This window comes from Anser cygnoides, chromosome 2, assembly GCF_040182565.1.
Source record: "Anser cygnoides isolate HZ-2024a breed goose chromosome 2, Taihu_goose_T2T_genome, whole genome shotgun sequence".
Taxonomy (NCBI): Eukaryota; Metazoa; Chordata; class Aves; order Anseriformes; family Anatidae; genus Anser; species Anser cygnoides.
In genome coordinates this window covers 60,472,618-60,491,509 of record NC_089874.1, presented here as the reverse complement: position 1 = coordinate 60,491,509, position 18,892 = coordinate 60,472,618, and the positions used below count along the sequence as shown (strand labels likewise).

General features: G+C 48.3%; 1 protein-coding gene across 12 annotated transcripts in view; it reads right to left on the bottom strand.

Moving 5' to 3' along the window:
- Positions 1-12,113: 12,113 nt before the first annotated feature.
- GLI3 (GLI family zinc finger 3) overlaps positions 12,114-18,892 on the bottom strand; it is a 217,767-nt gene continuing 210,988 nt past the window's right edge. For all 12 annotated transcript variants that reach the window (XM_048046387.2, XM_048046391.2, XM_066992190.1 and 9 more), the window contains one exon: positions 12,114-18,838. In XM_048046387.2, coding sequence (XP_047902344.2) covers positions 16,548-18,838 — 2,291 coding nt within the window. In that variant the 3' untranslated portion in view covers positions 12,114-16,547. The remainder of the gene's footprint in view (positions 18,839-18,892) is intronic.

Genomic DNA, 18,892 nt, shown 5'->3' with positions numbered 1-18,892 from the left:
GAGAGCCACTGAAGTGTCCTGGTGGCTGGGAAAATTAATGCCTCTGTCAAGTAAGGGTTAAAGCGTGCACTCAAGTCAGTTTTTCCAAGGAGAGGTTTGGTTTGTCTTTGTGATGCTGGAGAACAGAATTGCAGTGAGGGGACACTGAATTACACTAATTCAGCTATGGCATGAGACCCTACTTCATAGATATGCCTGAGTCCACCTTTGGAGAGGAAATCTCCAGCTGGCATATTTAAAGTTTGACTGGGATTTTCATCTCCTGGGCATCTCTCAACTCTCATACGCTCATACCTTCTTTGGCAGGTATGAGCTGGTCCAGTGTGTCTCTCTGTCCTTGGGACATGGCTGTGATCCTGTCCAGGACTGCCACTGCCCTGATGACTTGCTGACCTTGGGGGAGGTCTGCGTCTCCCTGCAGCACGGTCTCTGAATCACCTGCCAAAATCACTTGTGCACAACGCATGAGCCAGTTCCGGGGTTTGGTCTCTTCTGGTCTTTACCCACAGCACAGACACGCTAAGTTTTTGGAGGACTGTGCTGCTTCAGTATAGCTGAAGTCTTCAAGCTCAGTATTGGTGGTGTTGTTGACCAGACAATGAAGAACATGAGGTCCTATCGGCTTGTCAAAATAGGCTCATCTTCAACCCTGGCAGCTGGGAGGCCAGAACATCCCTTTGAAGAAAGTATCTGGTCACATTGAACAACAGATCCAAAAATGTGTTTTTCTCTGTGACTAAAAGACATGTGATCTTAAAGTATACAGCGAGGGACTGAGGCCACATAGGCAATACTCCTGGGACAGAAGCCTACATTATTGCCATTGACTTTGATCTCTGTGTCAAGCATCTCGGTTACTACTTCTGGAAGGCAAGGCAGCCGCTGGCTTTCCCAACATTTCTTAATGACTTTCTTTCCCATCAAGGACTGCAGAAAGTTATTACATGCTATGGCAGAATTTAAGTTTTTGCACATTGTTTTGTCCCACTACAACCACAGACTGGCCTCGTCTATAGAGTTTGCACTATGACTTATATTTGAACTTTTTCAGCTTCAGACCTGGGGTTCTGGAGTCACATTATCAAGAGAAAGGCCAGGTGAGATGAAGGGGTCTGACTCCAGCTCCAGACTTTCCCAAACCGTGGGAGTGCTCCTCTTGTGCAGCTCTGATCTGGGCCCATCTCTAAATATAACCATAAAGTAATAATAAAAAAGAAAGGAACCAAGAAATAGCTGTAACCTTCCATCCAACAGTGGTTGAGTTATTACCGCAGTTACATCACAGCTGAAACAGGTGCAAGGAAATAAGCCTCCCAAAAGTTTATATTCAGGAGGGAAATGACCGAAGAAAGCAGAGGGAAAGGAGGAAGGCAGAGGTAAGGGTAGGAGCCAGGGGACAGAGCGGAAGTTGTTTCTCTTGGGATGTGGCCAACTTAGTAGCTGTCTGAACCCAAGAGTTGTCCTGGATGCTCCTTCTGTTGCTGTCTTTGCTTTTTCCATTTTCAGGATGCCTGCTAGCAGAGAGTGTAATAATGCCACTATTGGCTTGCCTTCTGAATGCCCTATCACCTGGGACCTTCACAGCCTGCTGAACCATGTTTGGACCTGATGCAAGCAGACACGCAGCCTTCCAAGCATATTTTGTGCAATTTTTGAGGAATCCTTCAAGGACTCATCAGTTCAACTAACTCCCTCTGCCCCAAAACTATGGGGAAGGGAAGCGATTATGAGAAAGCTCATGTTCCTCCGGCAGCTGCAGCCACTTTGGGTGGGATTCATCTGACTAAACATAGATGTCTCCATGTGAGCTAGTCACGCTATGCTCCCTTTATGGAGGAGAATATGGGGAAATATAGGCACAGCTATGAGTCATCCCCTCCCCAGGTCGGTGTCTAAAACAGGTCAGGCGAATCTTGCCCATTTCTCTTCTTTGCTTGTAAAAGGAGCTGCAACGAAGAGGCCAAGTGTAGGTCTGTAAAGTTGGATGAAGCCCATCCTTTATCTGGTGTCCAAACTGAATGAATTGGTCTGGGACGGAAGGGCCAAGCTGTGGTGAGCACATTATCAGCAGGCGCCATGGAACTACGTCAGACTGGGGTGAATTGGCATATGTGGGTTTATTTCAATGTGTGCTTCACCATGGGACAGGAGGCAAGAAGTATGGTGTCAGAGAGGAAATGGCCTAAGAAAAATGTCTGTGAAAGTCACTATGGGACGTCACTCTGGTGCCAAGACTATGTTTGTTTTGAACTAGTGCAGGTACCTCTGCTTTTCTGTTTGCGGGCTAAAGTTACTGCCTTTCTGACACCGCTGTGACTCACGGTGTGACCAGTTACTTTCCTGCTCCTGGCCTCTCTCCCCTTCCCACCTCTCCTTTCCAGACTTCAGTGAAGTAGGCCCAACTTCATATCCCTATAGAGCACTGGCATGCTAGAGGATGTTCATCATCAGTGGCGGACCCATGAGCCTAGAGCACTTCCAAATGCCATGGACACTTGTGCATCCTCCAGTGGGACAGTGGCCGTCTGCGTCCCGTACTGGGGCTCCTGATTGCTCAGCTCTGCACATCTCCTCACCCCAGGCCGCCTGACCTAGCACTGAGCTGTGGGTTGAAACAGAGGAGCATTTCCCATGCTACATGTGCGTCAGTGACGCGTGGGGGAAAGGAAGCCCAGCAGTTGCCAGAAGCACCAATGATGTTACTTTATGTTGTTATCTGATGAGAAAAGTAATGAAGCAAAAATGCTTTGAGCACGCAACGAGCCAGCTCCTCTGTCGAGGGATTACTGCTGAGGACTCTCAAGACCTTATGTGCACCCATGACTGTAACCCGTGAGTAAGACCATGAAGCATGCACTCAAGGTAAATAAATGGCTAGCGGGAGCTGCTCCAAGTCAAATTTCTCTCCCCATTTTTTTCTTTCCCTTTCTCACCACTGAGAGACAAACAAAAGCTCATATGATGTCACGGGGCCCTGCATTTGGCAAGAGCATTGCTGCCCAGCACACGACCGGCCTATTTACTGACATTGTCTTTGCATTCGCTGGAGGTGGTATGTGTAGAGTCCGGCAATGCAAAAGAGGGCACAGAGAAGGAGGAAGATTTTCCCATCTCCTGCAAATGGTTCCACTCAGTGGCACCAAAAGCTAATGCAGGGCCAGGTGCCAAATTTCCAGCTCCCTGCTGTAAGTGGTTGACTGATGGAGAGGGGCTGGTGCCGCAGGGGCCTTTAGTTTCCCTCCCAGAAACATCAGAAAAGTGAGAGTGAATTCGTTTGCTTACGAATGACAAACAAACAAAATGTGCATGCATGTGTGCAGGCACACATGTTCATGGCCCGTATTTTGGAAATACCTAAGGACTCGAGGTCCTCGAAGTTGCTGTGGGCATTCAGGACCTCTTCTGAACCAGGACACCTGAGTTCCTTGGCCTTGGCAGCACAATGAAAAACAATTGCTCTTTGCTCTGGGCTTGGATATTTCTTGGGTAGGTATGTTCATCAAGTGCCCTGGCTTGGAGCTAAAGGGCCAAGCATGCACCTACTCCTTCACCCCACTACAAGCTCACCAAGACAACCACAGCTTCTAAAGGGTCATAATAAGAAAACAGGCTGGTAATTGCCTTACGCCCAGCTGGAGCTGCTGGTCACAGGTATCGAGGTACATCCACAGGTGAATGGATGTTCCCTCATGCCACGTTCCCTCTCTGGGAAATATAACATCTTCGCTCCTCATTCACTCACATCCCGGCTGTGGGACTGCTGCGTCCAAGCCAAATGGCACCTTTTGGCCAGTACAGTGTGACTGAAACAAGCTGTCCTATCTGATCGCCTGCTGGAGGTGCAAGTATATGTGGTGGGAGCCCAGGAACACCCGTGCCCTGTGCCCCATGGCTGGACGGGTGCAGGCAACAACTGGCAGCAACAGAGGAAGGGAAATCACAGCCCTCTCCAACACAGTAAATCTGCTGGCTCCCTGTAGCACCACCCCACTTCTTCTACTCTGTTCTTTACATCATCTATACCAGGATTTATAATTTGTGCCTGCAGAGAGCTGAGAGTCAAACCCACGCAGCTCAGCCCCTGCTGCACTGGTGGCTGCTCCTACCAATCTGCTCCACGGTGCAACCTTATGTACCTGGCTTTCAGCAGTTTGGTTAGGAAGCTGGAAGCTTTCCTGGGGGGGAGGTCTGACAGCTCAGACCATGGCTCTGCTTCCTCCATGGAGAAACATACCCAGAAACGTTTCCCTACTTCAGTCCTCCGAAAGAGAAACCTAGGCTAGACCCCATGAAACTCCAGGCTTGCAGCACTCAAAGCCAAGCAGGCATATAGGCACTCTTGCTTTAAGAACTGATTTCCTAAGTGAACTGTCAACTCCCGGTGGCTAGAACAATCTGCAAACAATTTCTAGTCACTGAACAAAGCAAATCTTTGTACTGTGCTGTAATAGTCCATTATTAAATAAAGGCCCCTTTGTTATGCTATAAGAAATGGTGTGTACACCACTGCTCTTCATAATGCACCTTAGTGTGATTTTGCAATGCACATAAAATCATATTTCATGTCCTGTGAAAAGATGACATAGTGGGTTATTTTAATTTTGCTAGGAAAAGTACAGGGTGAAGGACAGATCATAGCACAGTTCTGCTTTGAAAATCATTGTTGACGCATTTGATTCATGATGATAGGAAAGGACCCAGGGACTGGACTTTCTCTCATTTGCAAGAGCCTAAATGAGGAGCAACACTGGTGAAATTAGTTGAGAGGAGTGCAAGGGAAAAGTTTAGCAGCTGCCATTCCTGTGAGTTTTGTTACCGACTGTGCTGCCTTTCTGCAGTTCCAGGCTAAAATGAGTCAAAGCAGGAATCAAAGGGCGTTAGTGTTTTCCCATCCAGAAAAGCAAATGTGTTTCCAGCTCCTTCCCATCTCTCTATTGCTCTGCACCCAGCAAGCTCCCAGGAACGTGCCAGGAAACCCCAGCCCTGGGGTCCCCCCTTCCCTGCAGGCACATGGGCCCTTAGGCCTTTAGCCCTTTAGGGCCTTTAGCCCTGCTAAATCCAGTGTTTTCATTTTATTGAAATAAATTTCATTTTGTCAGACTGCAACTTGTCAACCAAACCCATCAGACCACCACATGAGGTTTTATCCACCTAATTTTTCACATTATGACATTTAGCATGATGTTGATGGTTCAGGAGCAGGGCTGTAGTTTTCCTGCCCCCATCTCTATCTCTGGTGTCCTGTTGCAGAGCTGTGCAGATCCCCCTGGGCTGGCCACCAAGGCCACGAGAGCCAGTCTTGGTGGAACAGCTCTCTCCGCACAACCCTGGTGTCTCCCGCTCGGCTGGGAGCAGCCTGAGTGACCTTTGGGCAGAAGGTTTCTCCCAGAAGGTTCCTCCTCCACTTTCAGCTCTCACTGGGGCTGCAAACGGGGCTTTTACGACATGCAGCCAACTGAGATCAGGCTAAGCCTGCTAACTCATTTCATGCGAGTGATTCATATGCCATCTAATAATAGCAGCTCCTGGCCATGCCAGCACAATAACTGACCATGGAAAACTCCACACGTCTCTGGGCTGCTGTCCCGCCAGTTTTCACAGGCTGAGTTGGCTGTGGCTGGTGGTTTGCCTCTGAGGGCAGAGCCATGAGGCTGAGCGAGGAGATGTAGACCATGCTGCTGGCATTTCTGCCAGCGGGATTTCTCCTCTGGCCACACCAGTAGCAATGCCACCACCGTGCTGGGCTGGGAGCGGGCAGGAAGATGACCCCCTCCTCCTGCTACTTGACATTGAGTGGGCACTATTCGTTACTTCCTCTGCTGGCCAGCAGCCAGCCCAGGGAATTGCACTCAGCTGACCTTCCTTCCAGGACAAAACCATGTTTTTCCTCGCTTTCCATCCCCAGCTGCTGCTTAGAGCATCTGCAAGGAGCCACTGTGTATCTGCCAGACGCCTCCTGGCCATGGTGCCGATGCTGCCCTGGGGCTGTCTTGTTCGCTGGTCCCAATGCTCCCAGTGGAAAGGGGCGAAGCCAAGGCAAAGTAATGCTCGTACGTCGTGTCAGACTCTTGCATCTCCCTGTCCAATGTTCCTCCAAAACAGGGTTTTGCCTGGTTTTTGGAAATCCAAAAGGATGGGTGTGGTGAAGGCTGGAGAGGTCTCACACCCATGAACAGCGCAGCTGGGTGATGGGTCTTGGGTATGGGCTGGAAGTGGGGCTGGAGAGAGAGTGACAAGCACACCAGTAACCTGCATTTTCCCACTTCTCAGCTATGGGGAGGCAGGGGTCAGTGCTCCAGAGCTGAGCCCACCGGGCAGGAGCAGGGCAGTGGGTGGCTTTGGCTCGGCAGCCAGGATGGCACCGCACAGTAAGCCAGGACTCCCACGGAGGGGCAGCACTGAACCACTGATAGGACCTCGGCCTCAAAGACAGCTTTTTCCCGCTGCAGGTTTGTGAATGACCTTGCTTTGCCTGGACAAGGGGCTCGGGCAGGAGATGAACAAGTCCCCAGCAGCAAGGGTGGATGAGCGACAGTGGGGACCAAGATAAATGCACGTTGAACAGCCAGCGCTCACCTGGAGCTATGGCCAAAGCCATGCGCCGAGCTGGTGCATGGGCAGAGAGATGTGCCCGGGGAGGTGATGGGGCCCAGAGGACAGCACACATCTAGGGGGAGATGGATTGCTGCTGAGCGCTTGAAGAGGAGCAGGAAATACTGGAACAGGGTTAATTCAAGATGGAAAGCCACTGCGTGATGGAAGCACACATGCAAAGCCGAGTGAAACGCGGCACTGCCACAGCGTGCAGTAGGTGCCCTGCCCTGACAGCTGCCTGTCCCACTCCCCATGGGTACTCACGGGGTTAGGATGTGGGGATGAGGTGATCCCATGCTGCTTCCTGCCAGCCGGGGCCTTTCCCGGGTGGCAGCTGGGACATCTCACTCTGAGTTTTGTTTTTGCCATTTGTTTGCCTTGTGGGGAGGTTTTCCTTTCCTTCCTTCCTAGAGCTGAGCCAGAGCCAGGGGGTTTCCAGCCCCAAGGAGAGCGAGGCAGCCCCTGGCCCAGCTGTGCTGCTGGTGAGGACATGAGGTCCAGCTGCACAATGAGGGTCCCAGGTGATCTTTCCACAGCCCTCCTCTATTGCAAAAATGATTTGGTAGCCACTGGACAAAGGAGGAAAAGCTGGCTTGGATGTGGCTGCAGCTTTTAAAGATGCTCTCGATTTGAAATGGGGTTGCCCCCCCTTTTAGTTGAGTGCATTGGGTGGCTCTACAACGTAGAGCCTTTTTGTAGTCTTTTTGTTTGTATTGTCTCCTCTAAATCTGATGTTTTGGCTGCAGTGGCCCAGCATTTACCAGCAAGAAGACTTTGACCAAATACTTGTGATCAGCAAACACGCTGCAGTGGCACCAGTACTTAAAAAATGACGCTGTCTGGGGCAGACTGGGAACAGCACTTGGGTTTTTGATTCTCTCCAGCTTGAGGTGTAGCACACAGCCAGCCAGCAGAGGAGGATTCCCGGCAGCACTTTGCTGGCCGGTGCTGAGCCCTCTCCTTCTCTGCTGATGCTCCAGCTGAACCAGAGCCAAGCAGAGCTCGGGTGAGGAGCTGGTTGAAACCCAAGCTGTTTCAGGATGTGAAGGTAAGCAAGAAGTGCTATGCTGGTTCAAGACTGCACCCCACAGAGCTGAAAAAGGCATTGCTGCCTCCTAATTGTGTGGCTCAGCTTTGCACAATTTTGAGCATTTTAGCCGCTTCTTGTAATTTGGAGAAAACATCAGCAATCTCCAGGGGAGCAGCCATGGAGAGAAAAAACAGCATGAAATGTTTTTGTTGTTTTGTTGTTGTTGTTGTTTTCCCTCTATGCCACAGGCCAGCCTTGAGAGGGGAATGAAATCCGAGGCAGGAAAAGGGTTGGATGGGGGAAGGTGTGAAGAGCTGTGCCACCAGCCCCGGGCAGCCAGCAGCCTGCAGAGAAGCCAAGCGGCGTGGCAGGGGTGGGGACGCTGCACGGAGGGCTGCAGAGGGACACGAGCTGCTTGAATTTAGAAGTAAAAGGAACAAGAGCAGCATGGCACGGCCCCAGTACTGGTGCCCTGGAGGACAGCACTTCCCGGCTGGGGCAGCAGTGAGTTTGCTTGCTCCAAGGTGATGTGGAGAGAAAAACTGGCCCTGGAGGACTGGCTGTGCTGTTTCTCCCAGGGGAACTACAAAGGAGAGCTTGACTTTCACTGTTGGTGGGAGGAAAACACCCTGTCACCTGCAGCAGCCCTGCAAACCTGCATTTTCTGCTGCCCTACTGCTATCTCCCTCTGCTGATGCTGAGCCACCAGGTAGTGATGAATGTTAGAGACACAGCGCAGCTGAGGAGGCCAAAATTCATAACCTGCTGGAAAAGTCTTGGGGTCGCAAGAGAGCAGGATTTTCCCATACCCACGGGAATGGGTCCTCACTGGGCTGCAGCAGGCGGCATCTGGCTGCTTCCTCCTCTGTGCCCTGCACCAGGGCTGGGCTGCTGGACTTATCACAGGCCCTTCGACTCATCTTGGCACTGGGCAAGTGTGCTGCTGGGACTGCAGCCCTCTTACTCTGCCCATCAGCGGCTCCTTGTGCCATCACTGTCTCTTTCTAAAGGAAGGCCACTCAAACCCCGCCGTATCTCTTGCATGCAGTGCAATGCAGGTGAGTCAAACAGTGAGGCACAGCCCACCCCACCACCATGTCATGGCCACCATAACTGCCACTGCTGCTTGGCTTCCCGCTCAGCCAAGCACACGCCTGAGGTGCAGCCCGTCAGGCAGATGAAGCCCTTGGCCTGTGAAAGCATTGCCATGACCCTCCAGCCCTGTGGGATGTGCTGTAGGTCTTCCAAGCCAAACTGCCTCAAGGCAAGACCAGCACACGGAGTTCTTCCTATGGCTTGGGAGGGCTGGAGTAAGGCTCTCTGCTCATGTTGCAGAAATGGGATGTCTTCCAGCAGCAGAGGTGCAGCAGGAGAGGACAGGGAGGCACACACATCTCCCATGGTGCCTCCTGTGCAGCCAGCTCTGGCAGCTCCCTGCTCCAGCTCCCTGTCACTAGCACACGGCTGTTGGCACTGGGCCTCCAAGGATGGCGGAGAACGTGCAGGTACAGCAGCAATGGGGTTGTTCGGCTTGGATAATTAGCGCTGCTATTTCTATCTCTGGCCTTTTCTCAGCTCACATCCATCTGGGGCTCTTTTTGATCACTACATAGCTTTCCACCCTCTTGTTTTTTATTCTCTCCTGCTCTGCCTTCCAGATTTTTGCCACTGTTTCATGTTGCTGTCCAAGTTGTTTGTCTCTTCTGTCTTGCTCTGGTCGTGGGAACATTAGCAATGTTTTTCTGTAAAGCAGGGTGGCTTAGCGACAGCCCCACAGACCTGACAGAGATCCTGGTGCTGCTGGCAAAGGCTGGAGCAGCTCAGCCAGCCCCCGGGAACTGATCCTGTTTACGGTTCATTCCCATCTGATCTGCCCACCACTCCTGGCTCCAACTGTGCCACTGCCACACTCGGCGAGACACGACACAGCATTGTCTCAGATATGAGGCTAGTGGTGCATCTGTGTGCGGGCTCACCAGGGCCATGAGGCATCTGTGCAGGCAGGCACCGGGTGCAAGCGTTCCCATCAAGTGCCCGTTCTTCCTTCTTCCTGGCCCAAACCCGCACCTTTTTGCCTGGGAAAGCTGCTGGGCCAGTCCGAAGTCAGAGAGGGAAAACGGGTGGAGGCAGTGGGAACAAGGGCAGTGGAAACACAAATGGGTTATGTGCTTCCCTGGGTGGAAAGAGGCCCAGGTTGTTAAATAGCAAACAATTTTAGCATGAGTTATTATTATTATTGGTTGTTTGTACTGGGAAGTGGTGCCTAGGGGCTCCCATTGCACTAATCATGTAACAAAGCTATGTTCCTAACACAAATAGCTTGTGTTTCAGCATGCAGAGAACAAGCAGTCTCCTTCCCATTATCCCCCCTTCAAAAAACTGTATGAAGATTGCACAGTCGAGCCCACAAACATTGAGAAAGGAAAAAATGACATTGGCCTGCCCTACGGTGCTGTGGCTCACGGCCAGCCCCCTAACCTCAGCAGCACCTTCCTGTGCTCTCCTGCTCTGCTCCATCCCCTACCCAGGCAGGTCTCAGTTCTTTGTACTATTGCTATCAGCAGTTTTTGTGTTGCCCTTGGGTTTGGCATTTGGGTGTATTAAATTCACATCGTCTGTTTAGGATGCTTTTTTTCCTGCCTTGCTGCTCGGTGCCATGCATCTCCATAGTACTTCGCAGGCTTTTCAAACAGCAGTTCTCTTGGGTACGTGCCACTCTGAAGTAAGAAACCAGTTTAATGAATTAAATTAATTAATTTACAGCTTTGGCACCAAAACACAGACTAACTGAAGGTCAACAGCATCCACTAATTTTGGATGTTACAAACCAAGACTGCCCTGCTATTTCTTGATTTCCCGAGGACTTGGCATGATGCCGAGCTGTACCGTATCAAGTCACAGCTCTTCCTGTGCCTGCATGGGCACATCTTTACTGTTTTAGTGTGTCAGATGTGAGAGGCCCTCATCTCCCACTGGGTCAGACTGATGGATGTTGTGCACAAGGCTGGACCATTCAGGTCTTCTGCTTGGGCTTCCACTTGAGCAGCTGGAGGGCTGGTAGGTGCTATCAGCTGCCCTTCTGCTCATGGGCCAGCACAAGGCAGGGCTGAATGATGTTTTCACAAAGAGCTGCTGGCAACAGGGGACTGATCAGGCTCAGAAACACCATGCTTACCCTTAAGCCCCTGATCTGCAGTCAGCACAGAGCCCTTGACTGCTCCGTCACGTCCTTGTCTGAGGCTTGCCTCCTTCGGCCGCAGGGCAGCAGGCCTCAGGGTCTGGCAGCTGGGAGCACCACAGCACCCACCGTGCCAGCCTTGCTGGTGGGGAGAGTCACCACCACACTCCAGGAGGATTTTGGGTGGCAGAACATCAGAGGAGGCCACCACCAAGCCCCTGTCCTGCCATGAGGTTTCCTTCACTCTTTGAACAGCTCCTCCTGCTGTGAGGCCTCTCCTCCTGCTGTGAGGCCTCTCCTCCTGCCTCTCTCTCCTCTCAGCTGGACATACAACTCCTCTCCTTTCTGCTCTTTCTCCCTCCCAAACTTTAAGCTCTGTACTAAATTACAAAAACTTAATAATGGCTGAACAGTGGGGGGGGGGGGGGGGGGGGGGGGGGGGGGGGGGAAGTTAACATGAAATAAAAAATATTTACGGATACTTGCCTTGACCTCAAAAATGGTTGAACTATTTAGGCCAAGGCAGGATGCTGAGCACCAACAGAGTGGACCAGACCAGGTCTTGCCAAGATACAGCAACTGAAAGGGAAGGCTTGAAATGAGAATGGCTCAGTCACCTTAAAACAAAGCTGCACCACAACTTCTATAGCATTTGCCCCAGCTAACTTTATCTCACTCGCTCTGCGTGTCTGCTATGTACAAGCCCATGACTGCTATCCTCAACAGTAACACTCGCTAAATCTGTCCAAAATCCCAGCTTTGAAGAAGACTGCATTTAAGTCTTCTGCAGGCCACCCAGCAATCCACCACAGTAGCCATGTACAGACGAACCCAGCCACATGAGCATCTCTTCCCCTGCCCTGTGCTGCTTTGTGGGTGGCCAAGCCTTTGGGAGTGACGCTTGGTAAATGAGGTAAGAAAATGCAGCCCCAATATAGCAGGACAGAGTCTAATGCAGCGTGGGTTTGACCTCTGAAATGCCTTCTCCTGTGGCGGAGGGTTAACCAGGTTGGTTCCTCCCCTCCTTTCAAAAATTTTATCTATCTGTGTGACACTGAAGTTTCATGTGTTCCTGCATCTGGCACCCCCTCAGCCATTTTTCTTTAAAGGGAAGGTAAACGCCCTGTTTTGATTCCCCGTCGGTTTTAAAAATGTGAATGAAATGAAGCAATCATCCGGGAAGCACAAACAGAAAAGCGAGCGGACATCAGTGGAACCGATACATGCACTGATTGCAACCAGGCTCTCCAGTGAAATTAAAAACTAACTCCCTCCCCCAAGGAGATATTTTAAAAGCTGAAAGCTAAGAACTTAAGTACAAAGGCTTTTGTGTTTTTATTGACATTGTAAGAAACATTTTTCTTTGTTACAAAAGAGCTAAGTGGTTCTGAAAGCAGAAGTACAGTTTATATGTACACAGTGCTACAGACCCTTCAGATCAACCTAAGGCTCGAGAAACATCAGATCATAACTGCAGGTTTATCAAATGAAGACCACTAAGGCCTGTTACAGCCGAACACTATTCCTACTGTACGTAAATGTATTTACACTTTAAAAAAAAAAAAAAGGATTACAAGCTTTATAAAAAAAAGAACTAAAAAAAAGTGAAAAAGAAACACATTTTTATGTTACACATCTGCAGAACTGACAACAGTAATTTTTCAATAGAAGACGTTCTATCAATCCAAGGACAAAAACACGTGATACCAGGGGTTTACAAGACACTTCAGACACTATTAACAGTGGTATGTGCTATTAGCTGAATAGAGAGTACAGCCTCCTTGTGAAAATTTGGCAACGTATCTTGGTCCCTCTCTGTTAGAAGATAACACAAAATAAGGCACATACATTGTGAGAATATAAACACTGTTGTTCAGAAGGGCGAGCCATTGCGCAACACGTGTGGGCGAGCCGACCGGCCATTTCATCGAGAGAGGGAGGGGAGGAAGAATGACTGGAAGCGAGAAAGCAAGCCAGCATTTTAATGCACGTACCATTTGGGACCATTCTCCTAGGAGAGAATCTGCTGTGTGGATGCACTAGGCCATCGTACTTACCAGCAAACCTGTTCTGGAAGCCTGCTGACTTCTCTGCAAAAATACCTTTCCTTATGGATGAGCTCTCCCTGGTGGCTCCCACTTTGTGGAAAGCAAAAATGCCTGGAAAAATGTGAGTGAGATGGATGCACCCAAGGCCAAGAGTAATGGATCTGAAAGATCCCCACATAGCTATTAGAAGAAAGGGGGATTTAGATTCAGTCTGTGCCCACTGCAATGCTTTAAAAAATAGGAAAAATTACTCACACACACACAAAAAAAAAAAAAAAAGAGAGAGAAAATCTGCGTTTTCTAGTACACTAGGGTGAGTGGTGGGCTTCCAACTGCCATGGTAATGCCACTTGATGTGCCAGGCACATAAAGGCAAGCTCCAGCTCTGTAACTGGAAGAGGAGTAGTAGAAGCATGCTAGTAAACCTGTGAATGATGTTAGTGAGACTTTCTCCAGACTAACGCACATCCAGAAAGTGGTTAACAACTTAAAACCTGTCTCAAGCCTAATGGTGCCACGCTCTCCCAGTCTACTCTATCAAAACAAAACACAAACCCAAGATAGCTGGCCTAGGATATATTGATACCTGCACAAGTATCAAAACAACCTCTTAGCATCAAACAGAAAAGCACAAGAAGATACTAAAAGCTGAGAAGTGATACCTTTACATATGAAAAGTGGCACATATGCTTATGGTGAAAATGATAAAGCATTTGTACAAACTCTCTGGGGATATGGTGGAGTCTCTGTTTCTTTGACATCTCCAAATGAAAACTGGATGCCTTTCTGGAACATGTGGTTTAGGCCAAGACACACTGTTGGCCCGAGATAGAGGTAAGTGAGTGACAAAGGTTTGTCAAATCCAGGAAGGCAAATTAGCTACTCAAACAATCCCTTTTAGCCCTAAGCAATGTGAATGGATCCTTCTAAGCTCTGATGGATCACATGTGTTAATAGCTTCCCAGCTTCAACTGCACCAGCAAATACAATTATGAACTGGAAAATTGAGTTTAAAAAAAAAAAGTTCTCTTTTTTAATGTATTGGCTCTATAACAATAAAAGGCTTCTCTCCCAAGCCACCTACTCCCAGTCATAAGTCTCCTTGTTGAAATTGTTTATAAACATGTAATTGATGGCTTAATAAACAGCCAGCGATTGGTTACCGAGAACCATCTGAAATACTTCCAGCTGATGAGAGCACAGCCTTTCCTAATGTCTGTAATGCTGTTTCTCAGCAGGGGTGTGTGCTGCAAGGTAAAGTGTGGCTGCTGAAGCACCCCTCCACCCAAACAACCATTTGCCACAATGAGCTCTGCCCCATTCCCAATTGCAGGCTGGGGACCTCTACAGAAATGCTGTCCAAGCTGATGATGGGCAGGAAGGTCAGGAGGGGAACCAGCAATGGGCAAAGAGCACAAAGGGAGGGAATACACGTGCATAATGCAGATAAGGGAAGAAATCCTTGCCAAAGATATGGAGAAAGACAGGAGCAGACTGCTGATAAAAGTTGTAGAATATTGAGGGATCTTTTTTCTTGTATTGATCTCTGACATTCCAGCTCACTTTTAGTACATGCTGTGATAAGCCCAAATATGGCTCCAGCACTAGATTTCCATGACGTTTTCTTTCTGATTTACAGCTTCTTCCTCTGATTTTAACAGCTGTTAATAGATCTATGTTACCAGACAGCTTCATTTAGGTTGCATTCCTACACATTCCTCAAATTCTATACCCTGAACAAACTGGCATTTCACCCTTTTTTTACAGCCAAAAAATGAGTGCTACGGCTTTCCAGGCTGTAGGTGTCATCTTCTGGTGCTATTCCTAATTCTGACCAGGCTAATAGGTATCTGTAGTCCAAAATGGACCAAATTACCCCTCCTCATCATAAGTCTACAACTCCCTACATACACCAGATCCATGAGTGTAAGTGCCAGCACCATTTGTATCCCCTAGCAGGATTTAAATACCAGGTCTTAATTGAGAAGACTGTGAGGGCTGGATTTCAGTGCAGCTTCTAGGAATAGGTGAATTTAAACCTTGCTCTTGTCCATATTCTCCATCCCAACCTATTTACTCAGGAGCACAGTGGCACAACTCAGGGGCACAACACAGATAAAAATGTGCTACAAGAGACGGCTTGTATGGAGCAAATTCCATCCACCTTTATCAGGGAATAACTTCATGACCACAGGGCATTAAGTCAAATTTTTGCTGGTTTAGCTGAGCATAGGCACTGACCCACTGGATCTGCCTTGAATTGAAATGCACATTACTTTCACCAAGTGTAGACAACTGGTTTGGTATTTTTAAGTTTTGATGAGTTACCAGACAAACTTGCCGTTCAGCTTGTTTCTTTGCTATTTTTAATGGCAGTTTAAATCTTTTAATTTTGAAAGGCCTGGATACAGTGGAAAAACATTCAAGATTATCAGATTGCTTATAATCACTTTGACTTACTTGGCTAGTCTGAGAACAGGGCCATTCTTTTTCTCTTGGTTTTATGTGCCAAGACCATGATGCTTTTGAAGCTGTAACTGTGTATTATGTCAATGGACGTTTACTTATTTTAAAACACATGATCCATCTATGAAGCTGTATGTGCTAGAAGCGATGTACAAGACAATTCTTTTGGCAAAGGAATAGCTACTAGGAATGGGAGCTAGTGGCTCAGTACATTATGTTTCAACAATTTGTATTTAAAACCAACCAACAAACAAAAAAGAACTCCCAGCATGGAATACTGGAGTTTCATTATTTCATTATATGAGGTAATCCATGATGAGATCCTGAACATCTCTCCACCAGTGTAGTGTGCAAAGAAGGGATTACAGACTACCCAAAACACAGAACAGGCACGTTATTTTACTATCCAGTCATTTAAAAAAGAGAAAGCTGAAAAAAAAGAAAAAGGAAAAAAAAGAAAGAGTCGTACTAAGAATAGCTTTCTGGTCCTCTCCCTCCTCTGAAATGGGTTAAGCACACATGACACAATCTGAGTATCATTGTGCGAGGCAGTGACATCTATCTATATGCGTGTTTACAAAAACCTTAAACATTTGCTAGGGATCAAAGGGCTGATGGTTTTATATTTCTTATTTGCTTGAACCTCACATTTCATGTGCTCCTCAAACTACAGCTCAGGGGTACCATGGCAGTGCATTTCTAAACTGGTTGTCCACCTCAGTGTGATGTATCCAATGCATCCAGAGGGGATTTCCTCACTTTATGTTCACTTTACATTGTGCCAGGTTATTTTGTGCCTATATGTATAGGGGAGAAATTGCAACAGTTTTAAAAGGTCAAGTTTCTTTTGTGGAACAGAAAATTAAGTCGTTTCATCAGACCTTTCTTTTAAAAAAATAAACAAAACAAAAACATGCACATCACACTTTTACATTGGTTTACGATTAAAAAAAAAAAAAGAAAAAGGAAGCATACAGACATTCAACAAGGGAGCAAGAGAGAGAGGCGAGAGAGAGGTGGGGGAATGGGTGTAGCAATACTGATTCAAAACTGAAATGGAAGACAGTTTCTCCCTAGAACACTTTAGGGTTTTCAGAGTCCTTATTCCATAAAAGGAATATACTTGAAACACATCCCATTTAGGTGAGATGAGATTGCTAAAATACATACACAACTAAAAAATATGAGTCTTTTTTCATCTGTTATCTCCTAAGGTTTTTTTTTTTCATGTCTATTGCATAACAGCAAGAAACTTGCTTTCTTCTGCAAGTGAGGTCAACAAAGAACTCATGTCCCCAATAGCCATGTTGGTTGTGCTTACGGGCATAGCTGGGAATGTAAGAGACGCTCGGGGAGTGGTGAGGCGTGAGGAATTGCGGGAGAGATTCTGAATGATGCTTGGGCTCAAGGCTCCTGAAATTAAGCTGACATGGTCCCCATCATCTATGATAGCATCAAAATCAATCTGCACACCCTCTAGACTGTTGTTGTCAAGGCTGTCAACTGTGCTTGATACTTGGTTAGCCCCCGGGGAAAGAAGCTCAGATGAGTTTGCAGTAGCAGTCCCCTGCAGCAGGCAGTTAGCTTCCGAAACAAAGAAAGAACCTGTTTTCATAGCTTGGTGGCAAAAGCCCGTGGTTTGGTCATATAACTGACCAGAGTAATTCTGCACGTTAGAGCAGAACTGCTGTGATTGACCTTGCATCTCCATCTTAATGGTGTTTACCCTGTACGTCTGGTTGCCATCACTTATATGTCCTTGCTGTTGTGTCAGGTTGTTCCTCAATGCATTTTGCCGTCTGTTGCCACTGTAATTAGCACATGGCTGGTAACTCTTGGCCACCAACGAACCTGAAGGTTGGCTACCAATGGTGTGAGATACCGGCGGACAACTCTGTGGCCCTTGATAAAGGCTGCTTTGTGAGGTAGGACTAACCTGCCCTAGCATCATCTGATCAGATTGATTGACTCCCTGGTAATGAATCCCATCTCCAACCTGTTGGCTTTGCAAATATTCCTGCTCCATCATATTCCTGTTCTGCATCCCATTTGCCATACTGGTGGTTTGATCACTGGAAGCCATGGGATGTCCAAAGTTTTGCTGGTTCCCACTCACTGGCATGTTGCCACTTCTCAGCTTCTGCCCTTGAATTGCCATGCCACAGGAATTGTCCATTGCCCCAGAAATCATTGGTTGCCTGCTGATGCTTTCACTGTAAGGCTTATTGAGCTGCATGCCGAAAGAATTATTGGCTCCGCTGCCAAGGACCGTGTTCTGCTGTAAACCATAGGAACCATTGTTTTCCATCAGGTTTTGATAGCCGTTTTGCTGGGCCACATTGCTTCTCTCCAGGTTCTGCTGCTGAACCATCATATTGTTATACAGTCCGAAGGCCCGAGTCTGCTGCACTGCTGAGCGCTGACCACATTTCAGTTTTGAAGGAGATAAGTCAGAACTTCCTGAGCTTACTTCATTCCACTGAATGGGCAAGTCGCTCTTGTTTGCCTCGGAGCCAGCAGGCTGACTGCTCGTTGGAGGGGCTTGGTCGAAGTTGTTGGGATTGTTATTTCCTAACACTGCGCCGTGATGCATTTTGTTACTGTCTAGGACATTGTTCAACAAGTGGTCGTACATGCCCTGGTTCTGGGAATTCAGATACTGAACCACATCATCTGGCAGGAGATCCTCATCATTCAAACTGCCACCTGCTTCCATGGTAGCAGCCTCCAGGGCGACGTTCTCGCTGATGCTCGGAGGACAGGGGGAGCTGAAGCCACGGAAGACGCCACCCTCAGAACGGGTATAGTTCTGAAGAACGAGGTTGCGCTTTTCCATGGATGGAGGCAAAGCAGGAGGGTTAAAGCTGTTAAGACTGTTGAAACGCTGGACTCTAGGGACAGAGAGGTTATCGGAGACCATTCTTAGTGGATCACTGGCTCTCCTTGTCCCGTTTCCTAGAGCATCATGAGACAAAAAATGCCTCCTGCTGTAACCATTTGCCCCACCATCACTACATCTTCGAGGGGCATTCACTGGAGGCAGGGGAGATACTCCAGATTCCCTGCAGTCACCCAAGAATGCCATCCTTGTTTTGAGGCTCATCCTCTCCATGTTAGGCAGTGGAGTTGGTGGGGGTCCACCAGTAGCTGCTGCATATTTAGCTTTCAGCCTGTATTGCTGGGCTGGGGTGAGGCTGAGAAGACTTGGTAGGTCATCACACTGGCTTGCTTCACTGGAGCGTCGGGAGGCATCCGTCGAGATGGGGTCATAGGAGTCCGCAACACTCACATTCTGTGGTCTTCCCTCAGCCTGCGAGGCGTCACTGGACCTCCGGCTGGAGAAGCAAGGTGAGATTCCAGAGGACCTGCGGCTGCTCAAGTAGGCTGAACTGATTGTGCTAGTATTGCTGTCCCTCCTGTTCAGCATGTTCAACACAGTGATGTCTGTACTTGAAAGTTCGTTCCTGTTCGGCAGAATAGTCATGGATCCTCCTACACTGCAGCTGCTGTTTGATTGGGTACCTGGAGGCAAAATTCACAGTTAAACAAACGGCCGTTACCCAAAAACTGGTACAG